The sequence below is a fragment of the Pleurodeles waltl genome, chromosome 6 (assembly GCF_031143425.1).
Source record: "Pleurodeles waltl isolate 20211129_DDA chromosome 6, aPleWal1.hap1.20221129, whole genome shotgun sequence".
NCBI lineage: Eukaryota > Metazoa > Chordata > Amphibia > Caudata > Salamandridae > Pleurodeles > Pleurodeles waltl.
This window is the reverse complement of record NC_090445.1, coordinates 1,605,346,220-1,605,370,911: the sequence shown is the minus strand read 5'-3', so window position 1 is coordinate 1,605,370,911 and position 24,692 is coordinate 1,605,346,220. Positions and strand designations below refer to the sequence as shown.

At 45.1% G+C, this 24,692-nt stretch overlaps 1 protein-coding gene across 1 annotated transcript in view; it reads right to left on the bottom strand.

The window, feature by feature from the left end:
- LOC138301223 (ficolin-1-B-like) overlaps nucleotides 1-17,695 on the bottom strand; it is a 172,817-nt gene extending 155,122 nt beyond the window's left edge. Inside the window, exon 1 of the mRNA XM_069241468.1 lies at nucleotides 17,568-17,695. Coding sequence (XP_069097569.1) covers nucleotides 17,568-17,640 — 73 coding nt within the window. The 5' untranslated portion in view covers nucleotides 17,641-17,695. The remainder of the gene's footprint in view (nucleotides 1-17,567) is intronic.
- Between the last annotated feature and the right edge of the window lie 6,997 nt (nucleotides 17,696-24,692).

The window sequence follows — 24,692 nt, the reverse complement described above, 5'->3', positions numbered from 1 at the left end:
ACACGTTTATGGTTATGTCAGATTAGTACAATTCTAATACATCACGTTATATAAAGCACGCTTATAAATGTTGGCGAACTACTCTGAGGGCACATTTGTCCCCGTACAATCTTTATTAGTTCAGTTAAAGTCACACTTGATTATTGCGGCACTACGTTTATGCGCTAATAAATGTAAAACCTTCGTTTCTGCGTCATCAATCTCTCCTCTGATGACTACTTGTCATCACACAAAACTATTCCCACAAATTTTATTCCATTTAAAATTCTGTCAGTTCTCTTTGCCTTTTAGTTCCCCTTGTTCTTGCCTTGTATTCTTCTGCCATCCTTTTCATCATTTTCTCTTCCTTCCTTCTCTTAATTCTTGCCATTATCATTAGTATTCCCCTCTTTATTCCCCAAATCCCAAAGATGCAAATTAGTACTATTAGTATTCCCTGTATTATTCTTAGTAATATTCCATTCCAAATGCCACCCAGCCAATTTCCCACTGAAGCAATTCCCTTTCCAACCTTCTCCCAAACTCCTGGTTCTTTCAATTCCTTCAAGTCTGCACTCTCTTTTGTTAGATTTGCAAGCATTGTTTTAATCTTCACACTGTTGTCTGGTATATACGTGCAACAGTGACGCGCACCAAGCATTTTGCAAACGCCGCCATCCTTTGCTAAAAGAATGTCTAGGGCAAGCCTGTTTTGAAGAGTCATAGCTCTTTCTGCTGCAAGTTCAGCATCCATCAGGATTATAGCACCTGAAAACTTTGTCAACATGTTATCCACTATAGTAGACAACTTTCTTATTTCGATGGAATTCAACACATCTCCCAATGAAGGAATCATGGCTCCAAATATATCTCCTACCACAGCAGCTGCGGTCTCTCTTTTCTGGATACGATGAGATCCAGACGTCTTTGGAATCACCGATAGGTCATCCAGTTGATAAACCTTTGGGAACACTATACCCAAATAACATCTCCCCCACCATCCCTTTGGAAGACGATAATAGGCATTATGCCCGCAAATGTAATATACACCAGGTATGACAGGGTCAAGTCCGTTCAGCATGAATGTCCATTTGGCCTTAAAGATAAACGTATGTTTACATTCACTCGCTCCCACGAAAATGTTATCATAATAAGATTCACCACGATATATACAAAATTTCCCTACATGCCAAGCGTCTAAAGCTATTCTCCCTTGTGTTTTTATTGCGGCAAAAGCATAATTATCTACTGAAGTCCTCTTACTTAGCTCTTTTTCTAATTTCGTATTCATTTGTGCCCTTCTATCATCTGTGCGATATAAAAAGCTTATTTCTACTGCAGAGAGCGAGCAGGTAAGGTTTTCCCTATGAGCGTGAGCTGTTTCAAAAGGTTGCATTGGCTCGAAAAATTCCCTCATTATTTTAGCATCCCAATCTTTAGCAATCTGGCTTAGTTGCGTTATTATAGGAACATATGCAAAGGTAACATCATAATTTGAATAAAAATACTGTATGTTAGTTTGACCATAAAATCTAGAAGTTACTATACTACATGTAATCCCATATGTAAGAGGCATGTGGTGATAAGTCACCCCTTCCGTTACCGATGTCGGTATCTGTGTACACACATAACAATCTTTCGCATCCATAGTCTCAACATATTCTGTTAGTAGGCAATAGAAAACATTATACGAAAGTTCCTTCTTATCATGCAAGTGTCTCTCATCTAATTCTAGTCTTTTCAATGCGGTTAGTTCAGTGACAGTAACAGGAGCAGAAGTAGAAGCATCAATTTTCTCATTCTCACCCTTACCACGCGTTGCAAGCACTATTGCCATTATTATTAGTACACATGCAGTTATCAAGCCTATACACGCATATTTACAATAAGTCACTCTACTGTTTTGTGTAGCCATGATCTGTATAGAATCAGAGAGCTAGAAGCACCTATAAAGAAACTATTTAGCTATTAGTTACAAAGCTGAACGAGCGCAATGTTCACACAGTTTTCTTCAGGAGCCCAGTCACTTATCGGTTAGCAGCATTTGTCTCAATTCGGCAATAACTCAGTCTTTTTTTTTTTTTTTTTTCAGTTAGCAACGTTGTCTCAAATCGGGTTTAAGAGTCAATCAGGTTATCAAAGTCTTATCAAGTTAGCAAATGTCTCATCCGGTTTAGCAATGTCTCAGCTGGTTGTATCACGTTAGATTATAGCAAGCAATGTCATTTATCACCCTTTCAATCAATAGTGTCCATAAAACTTTTCTTTTCTATTGGTATCTCTTCTTCTTCGTTCTCGAGGCTAAGAGATACAAATTCGTCGGTCCAATCGTCATTGACTACATATGCCCATTCTGGACCGGAATATCTCCTGTTTGGTATCCTTTTCCTTTTCAATTTTGCATCTCTCTTTGATTCTGCCTCACTGGTACTTTCCTCTTTGGCCAAGTCTTTTTCTTCACTTGATGCTGGTACCACGACAGACACTTCCTTTCTTTTCTCTTTCACTCTTGGCCTTTCACTGTCGTTCAACTTTTCTCTAGTTCTTAATTTTACTGGTGATACACTTGGTCTCCTCTTTGCACTGTGTCCACTTGATGGACCTGCGATCTCTTCTGAGGAAGTTTGAACAGTTTCGTTCTGTTCTGTCTTGTCCCCTCCTTCTGGGGAGTCAATCAGGTTTTTCTTTTCTTTTTCTGTACCGTCTGCTTCTGGGAAAGCCCTCCTCTGATCAGGCTCTCCTGCTTCTTCACCTCTTTCGAGCCCTTTGTCACCGTTACTTTCTTCAGGCTCTTTGTTACCTTCAGCTGCTTCAGGCTCTTTGCTACCTTCAGCTGCTTCAGGCTCTTTGCTACCCTCAGCTGCTTCAGGCTCTTTGCTACCCTCAGCTGCTTCAGGCTCTTTGTCATCAGGTACTGGCAGTTTCAGCGCTTCAACTTCCTCATCTGTGGGACACAACACCTTCTTTGTATGACTGGCGTGAATCCAGTTGGGAACTCCCGCACACTTCACAGCGGTAGTGGTCGTCAGGATCACTTGGAAAGGGCCTTTCCAACGGGGTTCCAGACACGACTTCCTCACGTGCTTCTTTATCACGACCCAGTCACCTGCTTTCAGTGTGTGTCCTGGACCTTGGATCGGTGACAAGGTGGTTGCTTCCACCTGGTGAGAGAAAGAGCGAACCACGTCAGCCAGACCTTTGCAGTAGTCTAACACCATATCATCTGTAATATTCAAAAGCGCATTTGCGGGAACTGCAGGAAGTCTCATGGCCCTGCCCATGAGAATTTCGTGCGGGGACAATCCAGTCTTTCTGTCAGGGGTGTTTCTCATTGACATTAACACCAAAGGCAATGCGTCAGGCCATTTCAAATTTGTCGATGCACATTTTTCGCCATTCTTGATTTCAGTGTACCATTCATTTGTTCCACCAGTCCTGAGGCCTCTGGGCGATAGCTACAATGCAGTTTTTGCTCAATGTTCAGCGCTGCGCAAAGTAACTTTATCACCTCGTTATTGAAGTGACTTCCTCTATCTGATTCTAAAGAGATCGGGAATCCGAAACGTGGTATCAACTCCCTCTACAATAATTTTGCAACTGTAAGGCTGTCATTTCTACGTGTGGGGTATGCTTCAATCCAGTGACTAAAAATGCACACAATCACCAACACATACTTCAGACCTCCATGCACAGGCATCTCAATAAAGTCCATCTGCATTCTGCTGAACGGGCCACCCGCCCTGCCAATGTGGCTCACGTTCACAACCGTTCCTTTTCCTGGGTTCATCTGCTGACAAATGACACAACGATGGCAAACTGCTTCTGCAACTTGACGGAATCTGGGGTTAAACCAATCAGTTTTGAACAATCTTATCATGGCATCTCTCCCTAGGTGAGCCTGCCCATGATAGAACCGCGCTAGCTGCGATAAGAGACCATTTGGTAAAACAAATTTTCCTTCATTTGAAACCCATAACTCATCTGGTCTCTTTGTACATTGTGACTTAATCCAGGAAGCTCTTTCATCCTCCCTGACGCTATTCTGTAATGCTTTTAGTTCATCCATTGTATCCACGACCTTCAAGGCAAATGCTTCAGCTGGTTCGAGTTCTGGTTCACTTATCAAATTCCATTCATCCCTGAGCAATATACAGTTCAAGGCACAAAATCTTGCGACTTGATCCGCATATGCATTTCCCAGGGAAACATAGTCCTGTCCTTTTGTATGAGCACTGCAATTTCGGCTGGCATCTGAATGGCGTGTAACAATTCCCTTATTCTCTCCCCGTTTTTCACTGGGGACCCTGAAGAGGTCAGGAAACCTCTCTGTGACCATAGTTGCCCAAAGTCGTGCACAATTCCAAACCCGTACTGACTATCAGTGTAAATGGTAACCTTCATCAATGTAGACAGTTGGCATGCTCCGGTAAGGGCTACAAGCTCTGCTACTTGTGCGGAATAGACTCCTTGAAGCCAGGATGCTTCCAAGACACCTGTTACAGTACATACAGCATATCCTGCTTTCAATATTCCCAATGCATCTCTTAAACATGACCCATCAACAAAAAACAATTTGGTCATTTTCATCAAGCTTAGTATCCTTAATGTCAGGTCGGGGTTTTGTGCAAAATTCAGTCACCTGAAGGCAGTCGTGCTCGACGTCTTCAGCGTTCTCAATTTCAGCATTTTCACCGGGAAGCAAGGTTGCTGAATTCAACGTAGTGCACCTTTTCAGCTGCACATTCGGTGAGCCCAGAATTATTGTTTCATACCTTGTGAGTCTTGCTCCAGTCATGTGTTGCGTTCGGGAGCGGGTCAAAAGTATCTCAACTGAGTGAGGGACCATGACTGTTAATGGATGTCCCATCACTATTCCTTCACTCTGAGTGAGGCTGATACCAACTGCTGCTACGGCGCGCAAACACCCTGGCAGTGCTGCTGCGACCGGATCCAAAGTAGCGGAGAAATACGCTACTGGTCTGTTTATGCCACCATGGGCTTGGGTCAAGACAGACAAAGAACATGCATCACGTTCATGACAAAACAATGTGAAAGGCTTTGTGTAGTCAGGCATACCTAAAGCTGGAGCCCTGCACATGCATTCTTTCAATTCAATAAAAGCATCCATCTCATCTCCTTTCAGCTCAATTTCATCCAAGGCATCCTTCTGGGTCAGTTTCAGTAAAGGCTTTGCTAGAGTTGAAAAGTTGGGAATCGACTGGCGACAGTAGCTCACCATCCCCAAAAACTTCCTCACCTCCCTCCTCGTCTTTGGTGGACTCATTTGAAGTACACTTGTTATTCTTTCCTTCATTATTCTCCGTGACCCTTTCTCTATTTGATGACCCAAGTATTTTACTTTCTTCTGACAGAACTGCAACTTTGAAGGAGACACCTTGTGTCCATTCCTTCCCAAATGGTTCAGTAGAGCAATGGTGTCGGCTGTGCAGCCACTTTCTGTCTTAGATGCAATCAGTAAGTCATCGATGTACTGTACTAGGGTTGACTCGAATGGCAATTCTAACGCTTCCAAGTCTTTCTTTAGAATCTGATTGAAAATTGACGGTGACTCCGAAAACCCTTGAGGAATTCGACACCAACTGTAAACTCTGTCTAAGAATTTGAAACAAAAGAGAAATTGGCTGTCCTCATGAAGAGGCACCAAAAAGAATGCTTGTGACAAATCAATGACTGAGAACCACTCGGCATCGCAAGGGACTTGAAACATTATCACAGCTGGATTCGGTACTACAGGGCAGCATTTAATTATGATGTCATTTATTTTCCTCAAGTCCTGCACTATTCGGACCTTTCCACTCGGCTTTATTAGTCCCATGATTGGTGAATTACATGGACTGCTTAACACTTCTTTCAGTACTTCCTGTTTTACAAACTCGTCAATGAGTTGGGCGACTTTCATGAGGGTGTCTTGTGCCATGTGGTATTGTGGGGTCTGAGGAAAGGTTACATTGGGTTTTACGGTCACTTTCACTGGTTCCACTCCTTTCATCAATCCCACCTCTTTTCCTGTCATATCCCACACTTCCTTTCCGACTTTTTCCCGTAATTCAGCTGGAATATCTTCTTCAGTTATCATCGGGAAAAGGTTAATCAGAGGATATTCTTCATCGACAGTTTCCATCTCCTCCCCTTCTACACTGTCCTCTTCTTCCCCATCACTGCTCGTCTGTATTCTAATTCCATCGTTCGAACACATAATCGAACATCCCAATTTGCACAACAGGTCTCTCCCTAACAGTGCTATCGGGCTTGAGTCACATACCACAAATTTATGTGACCCTTGATAGTTACCAATTCTGACTGGTACTGGATCTGTGATTGGGTTCGTCAGGTGCCTGTTTGCTACTCCCACTACTTGAACTGTTCTCCCTGAGAGTGGCAAATTTGGTACTTCAATGCTCCTAACAGTTGAACGTGTGGCTCCTGTGTCAACCAGGAATGAAACACTATGACCCATAACTCTTCCCTCCACATATGGACCCTTTTGATCAACTTCCAAGGATGCTGCAAGCACACAATTTCCCTCCTCATCTGAACTTTCACTCTCCCATACATTGTTTATTCCATTCTCACTGTGTAATGGGAACTGTTGTACGGTGCCATTTGTATTCCTCACCTGACCCGAGACCTGTGGAGGAACCATCACTTGCTGCTGACTCACTGGTGCCAAAGGTATTTGCATTTGCTGATTAGGTACCATGGGAAACTGCTGTTGCATTGGCTGCATTTGCGTCATCTGCATACGGGGCATCTGCATCTGCTGCGGCTGCATGGGCTGTAATCCCTGCAGCTGATTTATGGTCTGAAAATTTGGGTTTGGACCACTCATTTTCGGTCCCCTCATTGTCTGGAATGCATTGACATCATTGTTTTGCTGACCAACGCCTGCACCTTCCTGCACCACCATCGGGCACTCGCGTTTCCAATGACCGACGATTCCACACACGTGACACGGCATCACCCTTTTCATTGCCTGCACACCATTCGGAATTACAACAGTGTTCAAATCCGGACCACTACTCCCAAAGCCTCCTCTGCCTCTGCCTCTGTCTCTCGCCTGTGGCTGAAACACCATATTTCCCTGCGGCTGCGGCTGCGGCTGCGGTATCTGCTGTTGGAACCCTTGCAACCCTTGCAGACCTGTCTGAGCTGCTTTAAGTTGCATCATCATCACTTTCTCTTTCAACCTTTTCTGTTTCACCTCAATTTCGTCGCTACAGTATTTCGCATAATTCAACACCTCATCAATAGGTTTCGACTGCCAACAAATCAAATGGGTCTTTATCATCTGACTTATCTCTGGTCTCAGCCCTTCCACAAATCTAAACACAAAATGAAGAATGTCCTTCGCCTCTATTGTTTCCGTGCCACTGTAGTTCTTGAACGCCTTCAACAACCTCTCATAGTAACCATGAATCGACTCTTTAGCCTCTTGGGCAGTTCGATCAATCTTCTGCCAATCCACATTTTTCGCGGCAACCTTCGTCTTCAAATGCTCAATCACCTTATAGTACAAGCTCATTACCATAGGTGATGGTGCACCCGTATCCCTGTCTCTCTCTGGTTCACTTGTCGGCCAACCTACAGCCCTTTTGCAGTCTTCCCACAAATCTGCCGAAACCACAATCTCAAAGAGGGTGTTCAGGTCTTCCCAAAGACATTTTGCAAGCTTCACAAACCTATCAGTCTGTTGATACCATTCAATCGGTTTCTCTCTCAGTTTGGGAAAATCATCCGTAAAAGACTGAATGTCGCTTCTGTGCCACGGTACATGTATTAATTTTCCCCCTGCTGTCTCCCTCATTGGTAACATGGTTATTGCATCACTACTTTGCGGTCTTTTCTCGTTGTGCTCTGGGACACTGTCTTTCCTCTTTTCCTTTTTCTTTGCCCATCTGCTTTCCCATTTGTCTAAGCACCTCCACACTTGTGCACTCTGCAGCAATTCTCTAAGGTGCGTTTTCATGCCTGCTGACCTCATGTGTTCAAAGTCTGTGGTCCCGAAATCCAATCTATAGCTCCTGCTCAAGTGTTTTGTCTTGTCTATCTCAACCCCGTTTTTGTCAGCTATTTCTTGCAGCCTTCTGTGTACCTTGTTCACTTCTCTCGTAATCCTAGGACATAGATACCTCAGCTCTTTTTCCGAGTAGGACTCTAACCTATTCAAACCCATAGTCCCTTCCACCAATTCTTCTGCTTCCATGTTCAACCTGACCTTATTCAGATAGTCTTCTCCCTTCCCACTGGCTGAGCTTTGTGTGGAATTCAGACTGTTGAACCACTGTGTCAGCTGTTGCGCATTCAACCCCATCAGTGTAGCATTCACATCGACTGCCATTGATGGTTGCGGCAACTTTTCAGTGCTCGATGATAGCGGTATCATCAGTGGGGGACTCGACCTCACCACTGTTGACTGAGCACATATGGGACTTAACTCCATCAAGGACCCAGATCCAGTTGGCAGAGCCGCTATCGGAGTTGTCTCTGGAGTGTTTTGTATGCACCTCCTTTCCGTCCCACTCTGCACCATTGATCCTTGACCGCTCATACCTGAGTTAGGCTGAATGTACAAAGGTACCGGTGGACCTACAGTAATGGGTAGGGATATCGCATCTGCGTTCTGTCCATTCCCCATGTTCTGAGGCATGTTCATTCCCACACTATGGGTCATCATTGCCGGCATGCCCGTCTGACTCCCCGTCATCTGAGCATGTGCGGTTCCCCCCTGCATCTGCTTTTGAGGCATCAAAAACTGGGTTGATTCAGCTTGTGCCAATGTTGGGTTGCGACCATTCTGTACTCCCATTACGGTTGGATCTAGAATCATTCCCGTACTGTTGTCACTGCTGTAGTACCTTGGGACCTGCGGCTGATAATTTTCTGCTGTTTTCAATATAGGCACATCTGGATATATTCTCCTAACCTGCGGTATCTGCGGGGTGAACAGTAAACTCGGGTCCTTAGATCCCGATGGCGTTTCTGAACTCGGAGTTTCATTATTCTGTACCGGTGCCGGAGGGGCAGAACTGGTACTTGGACCTTGTCCACTCTCTGCATAAGGTGGTGGACGGTCGTTCAGCAATTGCATGATTAACTCCTCATCCTCTAACTCCTCTTCTCTCCTTAACTTTTCCTCGTCCTCTCTATCTTTGGAACACCTCCTGTTTGTCTTACAGGTAGCTTTCTTGCCTGTCGCCTCTTCTTCCTTAGCAATTGCGGGAAACAATTTTATCCCCTGCAATATATCTGACCTCCACACCTTCTGTGCATTATCCCACCTAGCGTCCGCTAGTGTCTTTTCTACCTTTCTTATCCTGGTCTCGAACTTCTTTTGCTGTTGCTGTCCAGCCATTAGTTCCCAAATCGCTAGAGCCTCAAACTGTGCTGGCCTTGGAGGTACCTTCATGTGGTACATCGCGAATCTCAAATTCTCTAGGATCCTTATATTGAATGTCCCATGGGTCGGGAGCGCTACGCTCCCATGTTTCTCTGTCAGCTTGTGCCATTGCTTTAGCCAAAGGCACGGAGCTACCCCCTTTTCCTCCATTACAATGTAAGCTGGTGTACCTTCGGGTGGCGTCTCCTCTCCTACGCTCGCTTTAATGTAAGACTCCCCCTTCATCGCACTCTTTAATGCTTTAAAAAACTTCATTTTCTCGTCTTTTATTTCACAAAGTTTGTAATCAATAAGTGACTTTAATTCCCGGAATACTTTTCGCTTGCCTTTCCCCTTCCAATCGAGCCCCACGGACTGCGTCCAATCCGTGCGCGACCCTTCTTTGCAACCAACCTATCCCAGCGCGGCTCCTAGTGACGTCACACTCACACACACTGCGGCTGACAAAGCCTCGCGGCTTGTCCTCCTTCACTCCGCTCCTCTCGTAACAACTTCTGGCATGTATCGCGAGCAACCAAATAATAATAAAACAGATCTGTCGGTTTACTACAGGAAGGGTAACACAATCGCTTCAGGACCTTAGGGATTTTTCACTAGCCTCGGCAGTTATTCCATCTTTCTCGGTCCCCACTTTCGCAAGCAAATCCTGACCCGCAGACTCTGCTCTCAACTTGTCAATGATCTATTCTAGTGCACTTAGAATTTGTCAAAGCCCGAAGTCGAAGTTTTCTTTCACTCCCTTAACACACGTACCGACTCGTTGACCACGCCCGGTCAACCTACTAAACCGACCAGACCACAACATAAAACAAGTGTCTCATACACTTTTCAACATACTCCGGAGTCTCTTGACCTCGCAGGGCCCGTCTCAACAACAACAACCACGTGGACCTTTTTCTGCACAAAGCGCCACATGCACATGAAGTTCGACGACTTCCCTACTCTCACACTCGGAGTCGCACCTCCGCTATTCTCTAAAATCCTCGCAACCTTTTCAAACAATCTGCGGCAATAAGCTGTGCAAGCGCAAAACCCTGACTTCACTCATACCGTCACTAGTACCGCCAACGCCGATTTCACACCTCCATTCTCTCCATTCGCAAGCTCCGAGATCCCGGGAAAGTCGCGGGGGACTTAGGGCATCATCATTCTCTCAATCTGTTTTACCCAAGAAAAATCTAATTCAACACCATATACCTCTCGAGTGGGGTCCCAAAAGTCGGAACCGTCCTCTGCTACCATCTACTGATAGAGCGTTCCGTACTAATAAATTACCTGTATTTGGACGCTCTTGGGTCGATTAATCTTTTGACCAAGTGGGGCTCTCTTCACCCAAGATTAGTCAATTTAATCAAATCAATAATCAATAACGAACATAAGCAATGCCCTGATCAACATAACACTTCACAATTAATCCAGAAAACATTTCGGCGAACCATGACCTTTCGGCCATGAATAACCACACCAGTTCATTCAAAGTTAATGAATTTATTTCCCTATATTAACAAAGCTAGCACGATATAAATGTGTCTCAACACCAAATGATATATGTAAATGAACATTAATAGCTGTCCATAACGGCGAAAAAGATGCAATCTATGCAGCATTTGAATAACAATGCATTCGATAATAGCAACGCAAACCACTAAAACTATAATCTGTAATGAGCTAATTGCATACATTAGTCAGCATAACAAGGTCTCAAATTGCATTGTGCAACAAATGAATCCTCATCTAACCTCAAATTAGCATCTGCATGTGGGACTTCATGCAAAAACAATTTAGCAACATAGATTTGGAAAACTCCTAACTAGGGCTCTTATCAAAAATCAGCAGTTGGTTACCTAAAAAGAAACACAATGCAATTGTACATTTTCCTTTCATATTTACCAAATTCAATCAGCATTCAAGGAAGTCTTCGTCTCACAGGTACCGGTTTCCATCAGCATGGGACGGGGCAAAGGGGGCAGGGTGGACGGGGCAATTGCCTCACAGCGGCAAGATAAAAGGACAAAACTACTACTTTATGCAAAGGGGCAGATCAAAGTTAAAGTCTCTAGGGCGAGAATTACTTAAAGTCTCTTTTTCTCTCGATTAGAGAAAGCATCAAAGTCTCATTCAAAATGGCGTCGAACATCAATTGGCATCGTAGAAGATGGCAAAATGACGAAGTCGGCAAGATGGGCCATAATGGCTGCAATGTCCTGCAAATGGCGGGTAATGGCCAAAGGCTGATGGCTAAAATGGCTAATGTCTGATGACTAATGGGTAATGGCAATAATGTCCTCCATGGGTGCAGTGGGTAATGGCCAATGGCTGATGCCCAATAGGTAATGGCTGCTTTCTTCTTGTGCACCAGGTTTAAATAAACAACAGTTCAAATCCAGTAGGGTCTTCCATTGGAGGGTTCATAGGTTGGCTTCAAATTGTCCAATCAAAAACAACAATTCACAAGCTTCTACCTAGGCATACATTATCCTTGGAGGAATACACGTTTTATTTGCACATTAGAAAAACACGAGCATCTAAACCGTGAGACAAGGCAACTAGGCCGAAGCCTCCACTAAAGTTATGCTAAGCTAAAACATTTCAAACAAGCAAATCATGGCACACGTTTACGGTTATGTCAGATTAGTACAATTCTAATACATCACGTTATATAAAGCACGCTTATAAATGTTGGCGAACTACTCTGAGGGCACATTTGTCCCCGTACAATCTTTATTAGTTCGGTTAAAGTCACACTTGATTATTGCGGCACTACGTTTATGCGCTAATAAATGTAAAACCTTCGTTTCTGCGTCATCAATGGCAAGCCCTCTATCCAGGCTAAGACAGTCCAGGATAATATCTCTACAAATTTGTGCTCTCTGATTAACCTATACACTGGCCCACAATAATAATGGGGCCAATACACTTATACCACGGATGCAGTGGTCCTTTTCCCCTTTGCTCTGGGAAGATTAAGGCCCATATTTAAGGAAAAATGACGGAGCGCTCTGTGCACCAAAATTGGCAGCGCCGCTCTCCTTCATTTTCACAACGCAGGGATGCGTCATATTTAATTGAATAAGGGGCACCCCTGTGTTGTCCCTTGCACAGGCACTACATTTGCAGCCGAGCGCCAATGCAGCCACCCTTGCGCCATGGTGCAAGGATGGTTGAGTTAAGGGGGAGATTGTTTTTGTGCAGGAAGGGACACCTTCCTACACAAAAACAATCTTCAAAGGCGATTTGCTCTTTCTATGTGTGCTGCAGGATGCAGCACACATGCTTAAGCCGGATGAGCGACTGCCTAGAGTCTTGCACATTGCCCCCAAATGTGTGTTCCTTTGCAACATTCCTTACTTTCAAAGACTGAAGACCGCTTGACAAACATAAACGAATCAATTAGATTCCAGTCAGTCTTTTTAATAATCTATTCCCCAATGGAAGGAACACCCAGGCCGTCATTCACTTGGTACGTATAAATTAAAATCCCTCCAATGGATCTAACTGTTATTTTGTTCTTTCAATTGGCCTGTGTCTCCTTCAGATGCTACTATTCAAGTAAGGTCGGGGGGTTTCTGTTGTAACTTCCATTGCAAGCCTGGATTGCAAGTTGTGATTGTAAGCTTCCAATTCAGGCCTCCATTTTTTAAAGCATGGTGTTAGCAAGATAGTTGTGTCTACTACAAGTCTTGGCTTCAGTATCGCTTCTTTTTTCACTTGCATAATGAACTGTATTAGGGCACGTTCGGTCCATGCCCAATTCTGACCCGGGGAGCTTACAACTATTGCACACTTCCCTCGGACATCTGTTTGAGCGCTGCACATATCAAGGGCCATATTTATACTTTTAGACGCACAACTGCGCCAATGCAGTTGTGCGTCGAAAAAGTTAACGCCGGCTAACGCCATTCTGAAGCACCATGCGGGCGCCGTATTTATTCAATGATGTTAGCCGGCGTTAGCCGGCGGCGCTGCCTGGTGTGCGTCAAAAAAAATGACGTACACCAGGCAGCGCCGGCGTAGGGGAATATGGAGCTTGGGCGCCAAAAAATGGGGCAAGTCAGGCTGAGGCAAAATTATCGCCTCAACCCGATTTGCCCCATTTTTTTCGACTCCCAACCCCCATTGAAATGACTCCTGTCTTAGCAAAGACAGGAGTCATGCCCCCTTGCCCAATGGCCATGCCCAGGGGACTTCTGTCCCCTGGGCATGGTCATTGGGCATAGTGGCATGTAGGGGGGCACAAATCAGGCCCCCCTATGCCACAAAAAAAAAAAAAAAATACTTACCTGAACTTACCTTATGTTCCCTGGGATGGGTCCCTCCATCCTTGGGCGTCCTCCTGGGGTGGGCAAGGGTGACAGGGGGGGTCCCTGGGGGCATGGGAGGGCACCTCTGGGCTCCTTCCGAGCCCACAGGTCCCTTAACGCCTGCCCTGACCAGGCGCTAAAAAACAGCGCAAAAGCGGCTGGACGTCATTTTTTTTGACCGCCCACTCCTGTGCGTGATTTTTGCCCGGGAATGTAAATACGGCGCACATGCCTCGGAGTCAATTTTTTAGATGGGAACGCCTACCTTGCATATCATTAACGCAAAGTAGGTGTCCACGCTAAAAAGTGCTGCAAACTCCATGGACTTTGGCGCTAGACGCGTCTAACGCCAGAGTATAAATATGGAGTTAGTTTTGCGTCAAATTTGCGTTAAAAAGACGACGCAAATCCGGCGCAAACGGAGTATAAATATGCCCCCAAGTGTAGGAGGCCGATCTTCACCCATGTTTATTACCTCGGCCCACTGAAAGTCAAGCACAGAGACAAGGGTTCGCTATGTGGGGCTTATGTTAAAGAATTACTGGCTGTATCACGAAGACACAATGTAAAATCTAATACATGGTGTTCAACGTTCTATCCTCAGCATCGAACCACGTCTGTACAATTCAGCAAATGCATAACTGTGTTCATCTTCATAACCGACAACCTTTCCTAAGGTTTACTGTAAATAAGTTATTTTTTTCTAGTTAATCACCAGATAAATTGCTAAAATTGGTCTTTGGGTTAGTAACAACCTGGTACTGTCCGCATACTGCTTACAATTATATATGTACAGTCCCATTTCTATACTTTGTGTGTTATGTTTGGGAGCAGTGTACGGGTAAAGAGATTACAGCACAGCAGGTGTAGGGAGCTTGCAGCTGTCTCCTCCCCCGCTATGGCTAGGGAGCATGTGCAGAGAAAGGGCTCTGGTACAGCTGTAGTGGCCAGTACCACACATGATGCATTCACCCTAAGTAGGGCGCACACTGTTACCTGTATCGGCCTCGTTCTGATGAGAGAAGCAAGCAGAACTCAGGAGCTACCTACAGCATGAGTAAGGTGGCCACGACTGCTTCCTTTTTCCACAGGGCGGGGGCAGCTGAGACCAGGTAAGTGCACGGCTGCAGCCACTTCATACTTGTGAACTTTGACAAAACTTCTCAGGTGAAGACCTGCCCCCATTTCTATCAAATCAAATATCGTCTTTGGCAAACACGCTTGGAAGCTGCGAAACTTCTGAAAGGCGTACGAGTGCGGACTGATCACAATCAAATGCAAGTGCTTTGAGAACACCCGGCCCCAGTGGTGTAGGACCTTCACAAAGGCCCTCAAGGTGTACGGCACACATACCGCCCAATTCTCACAAGCCCCTTTAGGGCTGAACAATTCTGGGTCCTTGACCCAGGGACTTGTGAGTTCCTGATATGTTGCTTGTGCTGTGCAAATGATTCTGTTTGCTCAGGGTCACACAGGATGTGTATGTCACAGTCAGCTCAGGAAGAATGCTGAGAATGTTAGTAGCCTGGCCTAAAGTTCACAAGGGACATGAACCCCGCGTGGTGAATGACGCAGCAGGAAGTGCCGGAAGTGATAGGACGTGAAGGATATGGCACAAACAGGAAGCATGCCGGGTGCCTTGAAAGGTGAGGTAGCAGCCACGGCACTTCAGGTTTCTAGGTTCAGTGGAAGGAAGCGACAAACATTCGATCCGCAAACCTTTAGGTCGCCATCTAGGATTTGTTTTATTCTGACCGCATACCATTTTCTTATTATAGTTATCTGGTTTCTGTACTTTTACGACTTTCATTTTCAGATATCTTTGATATCTGAAAAACGGCAATTTGTATATTTCGCCATACGTTTCCATCACTTTCGCTGAAAAATTAAGTAAGGAGTCACGAGGAACTAGCTCGATACTCGAAACCAGACTTACTGGTTTCCTTGTAATTCCTCATTCCTCAGGTTATTATCAGGGTTCATCTGGAATCCCCGTTAATTTCGTAATGCCACAGTTAACAGGACCCCCGGTATAGTTAAACCTCGGGGTATGGGATTAACGCCTCCACATCTAGGCCATGCAAGTCTGTGGGGCCACTCAAGGAGGAGCAACTCATTGGAACAATAGAGTCTAAATGGAAGTTGAAGGAGCTTTACATATCTGTGGGCAACGGGACTGTTGGTGGGTTCGAGTCCGTGTGGCACTGCCAGCTGGTGTAACAATTCAAGCATAGCAGGCAGGACAGGGCATGGGGCAACTCTTAATGCAAGTCTAGGAGCGATGCAAGTCTGTGAGAGCATGGGTGCGTGCATGATTACTATGCAGAGCAACTTTGTAGGGCAAAGAAAATATGAATGTCAGTCCATGAACTTACGCTAGTTTGTGGTTTGATGTAGTTTTAGGAAGCAATGCGACGCTATAGAAAACACTTAAAACCAATCACCAGTTTGTTACAAAGGTTTGTGATATAATAGTTTAGCTGTGACTTAATTACCGGCTTGCAAAAGACAGAAACCCAATTACTTCAGCCAATAACGCAATTACATCACTAGGCTTTCCATAACGTAGCGCACTCCATATTGACTGATGCAGTGTCAGGCTCATCAGATATTGACTGTCCTGTAGGAAGATGGTCTGATTCACACCGATGGTCAATGCCCTAAGGACAAGTAGGGCTGGCTAGAGGCAGTCACATGCCAGTCTCTGCCTGATCCAATGGACTTCAGAGGCAAATACTGGAGATAGGTTTCCAGACTCCCAAAAGGACCAATCCATCCCAAAGGGCTGTTTCCTGTCCGCAAGACAGCAACATCTCTCTGTGCCACTGGGCAGGGAGATACACAAGACAAGACCTCGAGAAATTAGAGTGACTGACAACCTTCAAGAGGGTCCGTGCTGGAAAAACAGGAGCTGCTTCTGGGAAAACAATCCCTTGTCCTACCTCTGCACAAAGTTCAAATTATTATTAGTTATGTTAATATTTATACTATAAATATTGATATTGACAACACTATTAATATTGATAACAGTATTAAAAAGCTGTACACGTAAACATAGCAGTCATTGCCAGACAATCTTGATTGTTTTGGTAAAATCATTGCATAGTGTTAAGAAAACAAAACCTGATTTTTTTTTATATGCAGAGATTTATTGTTGTGTTTTTTGAAACACATCGAGATTTATTGAATGACTGTTTTTTTTTTTGCAGGGCGGCAAATTACCACGATGCCTTGGTTCCTAGACAGTCTGAGCTGGAACCACCGCCCTGGGTATCTTATTAGGAGGAAGGAGAGAGGAGGGAGCCGCACTGTGCCAACAGCTGAAGCTTTTACTGTGCGGTTTGCACACAAAGGCCTAGAAATTAACAAGTTGTGCAGTCGCACGTGCAACGCGTGAGTTTTTAGTGGTTAGTAAATTGATGCAATACTTTGCGTCGCTTGCCGTGGTGCAAGGTCCTGCGCAAAATGTTTGTACATAATATACTGGGCTCCAAAATAGTCAAGTCAAGGTTGTGTGCATTTTAAAAGACTACTTATGTGTTTTTAATGAACTCTTTCAGGATAGAATTATAAAGTAAGAAAAGTTAATTGGTGCATACAATGATTTCCACTGGATTACAGAATTTGGGTAAATTGGGAATACACGTTATGCTGTTCTCCAACCTGGAACCTGTGCACTAGACTACAGATCCTCTCGTATTTCGATGAGTATTATTACTGCCACTGTAATAATAATAACAGCAATGTAATAACAATCATATACATTAGTATTCTGCTTCCTTCTGTAATTCTTCTTTTGCTGCTGCTTCATATTATTATTAGCATTGTTACTAATGTTATTATTATTATCATATCTTTCAGGTACTCACCTGGGCAGGTGTTCTCCGCACTGCACAGCATCACCCAGAAGAAAAAGACTACTGGGAGGCCGAGTTTCTCCATTACCAGCAGAGTCCGGGGAGGTCCCGTCAGAAGTGCTCTCCAGTCTCTATCTAAAGCTTTACCAACAGTATGTGCTTGCAGAGACTTTAACAAGGAATGCCTTCAGTCTCACTCCGCCCCTCTGAGCTCTGTGCCCAGATCTCCTCCCCTGCTAGTTCCCTCTGCTCTTTGATATGACATGCTTTGGTGGAGATTTATAGCTGCAGTGGTACCTCACAGGAAGCTCTAGTTCGAAACACCACCAAACCAGCACGGCCAACTCTTATAGTTTTGTCTATTTAATATTAAAACAAGTTTTCTACATTTCTTGGAGGGTGGATATGTAGATTAGATAAAGGAGTGGGAACTGGCACTGCTTTACATTGAACTCATAACACTGGGGTTACACTGTTATTTAGATCTCCCACTTGAATGATAAGATAACTAAGGCACAGGAGGTGAAGTTGATCGCTCAAAATTTATGTCAGTAAATTTGATTCTTAAAGTTTACGCCAATTTTTATCTACACACCTTCAATGTATAGAGATGGGATCCTGCCGTGGTATGCATGTTAGTTGTGCACATCTAAGGCCTTTCCTCATTACATACTTACAAACATCAGACCACACCCTCTCTAAATCTGTTTAAAAAGAGATGTAAATATGGCAAACATCTTCATGTGCCCATCACTTTGGTAAAACAAGTGAAAAGTTATTTTGGGCCATAATTATGGCCTGGTTTGCGTGGCTCATGCACTATTCAACGTGGTGCAAGAGTGACACAAACCTTAAGTGAGATTTATGATGCTATGCAAGGCCACCTTGTGTGGCTGTTGGAGGTAGCACTTTTTGGTAGGCTAAGGTGAGGCCCCAGCCCGGCAGAACCTACCACTCCTGTCAGGGGTGGGTGATTGCGCTCACTGTATAACCTGCTCTCACTCTTGTGTAGCTTGGCAGTGACCAGGAAGGCATCTCAGTGCCAAGCTACCCAAGGCAATGTGTAACACATTGGCACACACTCTTACACAACAAATACACTGAGCGTCACAAATGATACTTCACATATTGTGTATGTAAAAAAGATTTGTATTCAACACACACATTGCTTGACCTAACATGTACATCATATACTTCTGGGCATAAATCACACTTAGAAATAACACTAGCAGTATAATGCCCAACCGTGTTAAAACAACATCACCAATGTATACACTTGGTCAGAGAATCCTACTTTCACTTTCAAAATCCTCATGCGGTGTGAAACGTTGTCAGCACAAGACCCACCCTAGCAATTATTACAATTCAACATCACACAGGTATAGGGTGCACCCAGATTAACAACTATAGCAGCAACGTGTACACACAGCTATTTGCAATACTTTTAACGTGCCTTGTGGGCCTAGGCGGCATGGGCAGAAACTAATGTCAACTGTGATAATCTTCTGGCAAGGAAACAACGTGTATTCAACAACTGTGCAGTTGGTCACAGGCAGTCACTCCCACACACTCACTCCACACCGCTATACAGTGCCACAGATATCAGACAGGCTTGTATAGCATGCACTCGCACACAATCGCTCCAAGATCCCTAATGCAGTGCACTGACATCCAGCAGTGGTCAATGTGCTTGCAGACCCAGTCGGCCCAAACCCTCCTCCACCCTTCAACCAACACCTTCTACCCTACCCCAAGGGCTGTGAGGAAAGAAACCTTTCCCTGGTGCTAGGCCGATTGTAGCCGGAATCACATATTTATTCAGGGTCCCCGGGAAACGGTGGGGGGGGGTTGAGGTAACAGGCTGATCAGCAGCAATAGACAAAAATGAGGGTTGGCTCCCACTCGGGAAGTTCACTCAAAGGTCTCCACACTGTGTCTTCCAGCACAGGTCCTGTTCTCCAAAGCACTGGGTGGGGGTCACTGTAGGACACATGCCGCTCACAATAGACCCCAGCCAAGCTAGGCACTCCAGTACACAAATCCACTCCTCTGCTCCCCCTGGAAATGGGGCACAAATTCTGGTGTGCGATAACTTGAGTCACACCAGACGATTTTGATTGCACATGAAGAGTTATCAAATGTGTACCTTCCTAGAATGAGGCACAACATCTGGCATGTAATGACTTGAGTTGCTCCACAAAATCCTAGTAACACACAGAGATTTACTAAACGCGTACCTCCCTGGAATGAGGCACAACATCTGGTGCGCGATGACTTAAGTTGCACAGGACAATCCTGGTCACACACGAAGACTTACCAAATCCGTACCTTCCTAGAATGAGGCACAACATCTGGCATGTAATGACTTGAGTTGCTCCACAAAATCCTAGTAACACACAGAGATTTACTAAACGCGTACCTCCCTGGAATGAGGCACAACATCTGTTGCCCGATGACTTGAGTAGCACCAGACAATCCCGGTCACACACGAAGATTTACCAAATCCGTACCTCCCTGGAATGAGGCACAATGTCTGGTGTGCAATGACTTGAGTCGCACCAGACAATCCCAATCACACACAAAGAGCGCAAGTTCAGCAGTGCCTCACGAGGTAGAATGCGGCACTGCTGCGGGTATGCCCCCATCTTCAAGGGTCGCAAGCCGTGAATCGGATAACATGTGCAATGAGCATGCAGTCAGCTTGTCGCACAAGAGAAATGCGGCACAGTTGACGAAGTGGGCCACGCGGCGTACCGCAACCAGTGAATCCACTCACTATCAACAAGATGCTTATGTGTGTCAAGTCCCCATGATGCACGGCCACCCACCTTGAATACGGGCCATTCCTTTGGGGCCGTGCACCCGGCAATTCGGTCTCCAGACACAATACTTGGTTCCATGTTGCCACGGCTGCTACCAGATGGGATCCAGCAGACAATATGGGCACTTGAGAGGGCACCGCTTCCCAGATGTCACCAGTAGATGGTGCAGATCTCTTGCGGGAGGTCATTGATGTCCCTGAGACTTCCACAAAAGAACAGGGGGCAAGTCAACAAGCCCTTGGAGAGCACACTTCACAATGTCACACAGCAGCAGGCAATCAGCACAGGCTAGCCACGATCCAGAAAGGGTGCATGGTCCCTTCCAAGGGCAGTAATGCCTCTTTGTGCAAAACAGATTCTTCTGGCAGTGTGCACCATACAGTCCAGTTTCTCCGGTCCTGCATCCCCTCAAGCGTATCTCTAGTTTGCTGCAGTGTGGCACCAGTAGTTATACTGTAATGTGCCTTTGAAGTTGGGGGTGGTTCCGAGGGTTCCCTTTGAACCACAGATATCACCCCTAAATTTTAGCACTGTCTGCCATGGGGCCAATGCAGATCTTTATCTTTAGTGGGGCCATGATCTGGCTCCAAGAGGTCAAGTGTCAAAACCTTTCGTTTCAATCCATCCAGCCAGGCCCTCAAGTGGCAGAGGTCTGTTCCAATTGTGTGCCCATGGTTTATAGCTGTCACTGGGAAATGCACAGATGTGCCCCCCAGCCTCCAGTGTGAACTTGAGGTGAATTTAAAATGCACACAAAGTGTTTTAGAGAAGAGAAATGCCTACTTTCTAGAAGCGACATTTCTGAGTTTTTATTGAAAAAACACCTTTACCATGGGAAGGGGTTTGTCAGGACAATTCCAATGAGAGCAAACAGTAGAAGGCTGCTCCACTGCAGTCCACTATTGCAGCTAGGATTAATTGTAAACTTTCCCCATGTTAACTTATGGGCAGAGAAGCTCTCAGGCAGAGTGAAAATACACATGGGTCCTCACTCTCTGGGCATGTGTGCCCTCACACCCACAAGCCTGTGATGGCAGGTTGGACAAATGTTTAAAAATACCATTGGCACAAGTGCGTCCACATAGGACTGCTATGACAGTCTGAATACATGTTCTAAAACACCATAGGTGCAAGTGCACACACACAGGTAAGCACCCCTTCCTAACATATGTTGGAACGGTGCATGCACTTCCACACTTTACTTACAGTGGGAGAGCGCCCAGAGGCCTAAGGCCACTAGTAGAGAATCAGAAAAAACCTATGAGAAAAAGCAAAAAAGTTTGGGGAAACACTACCTCAACATGTTGAGTCTACAAGTGGCCCTGCGTGACTTCATAAAGCTTGAGTAATGTAACAGTGCAAATCATTGGGTTGCATTACTCTGCATCAGGGAAGCGTTTCCGTGGATGTTGATGCATTCCCAGATTTCCAAGAATTTGTAACCCTGGGAATGCACCAAAAAGATATGTCTCCCTAGGAGAGGTGCAAAGAGGAGAAATATGTTTATTCCTCCTCATTTTTTGCTCTTTCTAATTCTAAATGTGCTGCATTCTGCAGCACACATTGAAAGAGGAAAAAGCCTCTCAGGATTGTTTTTGTGCAGGAAGGTGCCCCTTCCTACACATAACAGTCCTGCCTGCAAAGATGGCACCCTATCACTATGGTGCAAGGATGTCAGTGTTGGCGCTAGACAGTCAAAAGGATGCCAGCGCAGGGGGAAAGGGCAGGAGTGTGATGTATTTGATAAATATGGCACATTCTTGCCCTTTCCCTGTGACACAGGGCAGCAAGATGACTTGCTGTGCTGCCCTGTGCTCCAAAGCACATAAATCTAAGCCTTAATGTCTGAAACAACTGTGGCTATTTATTATCTAAAACAATGCAATAAATCACCAAAGAACATAAATGAACACCATGGATAATCGTATGCGAAATCATAAAGGCTTACCAAAGTCTCTATATAAATAACTAAAAACTCTACATGTATTGAAAACAGTTCTCAACACTTTTTGTGGTAAACTCTTATTTGGCTTCATCAATCACCCTTTGGACAAAAAAGTCAATATTACCTTAAGGTGCAAAAGTCAAACAACTCAATGTTCTCTGTGTTGTGTTTCATTCAGACTTTCTCTTGCCTTCTTCAGGGCAAAAATAATTTGGATGCTTTAATACTAACCACAATTTCTTTATTTTTTTCAAATGAGCAATCTCTAACCTGAAATTAAGAAAAACCCAAACAATCCACTGTACTCTGTATACTCAAACACACTGCTTTTAAAGACGTTCCTACATTTTCAGTAGTGTTAGACCAATTTTTATATTGCTCCAGTGTTTTATTAAAGCACTGGTCTAGTAATAATAGGCTACTGCCTACCTCTGAAATTCCTAGATTAAAAATTACTGTGGAGCTGTACAAAAACCTGCTATGGAGCCATGCAAAGTATACCACATAAATATTGCACACATGAAACTCCAGGCACAGAAACACCCAAACTTGGTCCGAGACACAAGGAAAATGTCAGCTAAATTTTCACAATTTAAATCTGAGTGCGATTCATGCACATTCAGGCCCATATTTATACTTTTTGACGCTAAACTGCGCTAACGCAGTTTAGCGTCAAAAAATTTTGCGCCGTCTAACGCCATTCTGAAGCGCCATGCGGGCGCCGTATTTATGGAATGGCGTTAGCCGGCGCAAGCAGACCGGCGCTGCCTGGTTTGCGTGGAAAAAAACCACGTACACCAGACAGCGCCGGCGTAGGGGGAAAATGGCGTATGGGCGTCTTAAAATGGGGCAAGTCAGGTTACGTCGAAAAAATCGTCGTAACCCGACTTGCGCCATTTTTTTTCGACGCCCATCCCCCATCAACATGACTCCTATCATTGTAAAGATAGGAGTCATGCCCCCTTGCCCAATGGCCATGCCCAGGGGACTTCTGTCCCCTGGGCATGGTCATTGGGCATAGTGGCATGTAGGGGGGCACAAATCAGGCCCCCCTATGCCACAAAAAAAAAAAAAAAAAATACTTACCTGAACTTACCTTAATGTCCATGGGATGGGTCCCTCCATCCTTGGGTGTCCTCCTGGGGTGGGCAAGGGTGGCAGGGGGGGTCCCTGGGGGCAGGGGAGGGCACTCTGGGCTCATTTTGAGCCCACTTGTCCCTTAACGCCATCCCTGACCCAGGCGTTAAAAAGCGGCGCAAATGCGCCGTTTTTGGCCACGCCCACTCCCGGGCGTCTCTTTTGCCTGGGAGTATAAATACCACGTAAAGGCCTGGGAGTCATTTTTTAAGACGGGAACGCCTCCCTTGCATATCATTAACGCAAGGAAGGGGTTCACGCTAAAAAATGACGCTCACTCCGGGCACTTTGGCGCCCGAAGCGTCTAACGCCATAGTATAAATATGGCGTTAGTTGGCGTTAGTTTAGCGTCGAATTTGCGTCGAAAAAAATGACGCAAATTCGGCGCAACCAGAGTATAAATACGGCCCTCATTGCTTACAAATTGGCTTAGCTCCTGGATTACATATTAAATCTCCCTTATTTCTTAGATGCAAAGCTGTACAAAGTGAAATAGGAACTATTTCCCATTATTCCTACAGGTAAAAATCAGCGGCAGCGCTTCCGCTATGGAGGAGGAGCATCGCCCCCCCACCAGCAGCAGCTGCAAACCGAAAAATAAAAACAATAATAAACCATGTTTTTTTATCATTTTTATTTTTCAGTGGACGGGCCATGGGCGATGACAGGGACATAAGGGGAGTGCACAGCACTCCCCTGAGTGCGCATGTATGTTTGGTCAGGTGTCTCGGGCCAGCCAAACACACATGCACACTGGGCTTTTTCTTTTGGAGACAGCAGGCAGATCTGAGTGCAATACATACACATTAATTGCTTACAAATTGGCTTAGGTCCTGGATTACATATTAAATCTTCCTTATTTCTTAGATGCAAAGTTGTATAAAGTGAAATAGGGACTATCTCCCATAATTAATACAGGTAAAATTCAGCGGCAGCTCTTCCGCTATGGTGGAGGAGCGTCACCCCCTACCACCAGCAGCAGCTGCAAACCCAAAAATGAAAACTCTGTTAATTATCATCACAGCACTCCCCTCAGTGCGCATGTGTGTTTGGTCGGCCGTCTCGGAGGCACTGCCACCAAATGTTGGGACTGTAGCCCTCTCTGTTCTCCCTTACTCCTGGGATTACCCACATGGAACCATGATGTGGACACAGGAGACAACCTCCCTGTCAAGAATATAGAAGTTATCAGATAAGGTGAGGGACAGCAGTAGGATTAAAGTCTCTAAAATG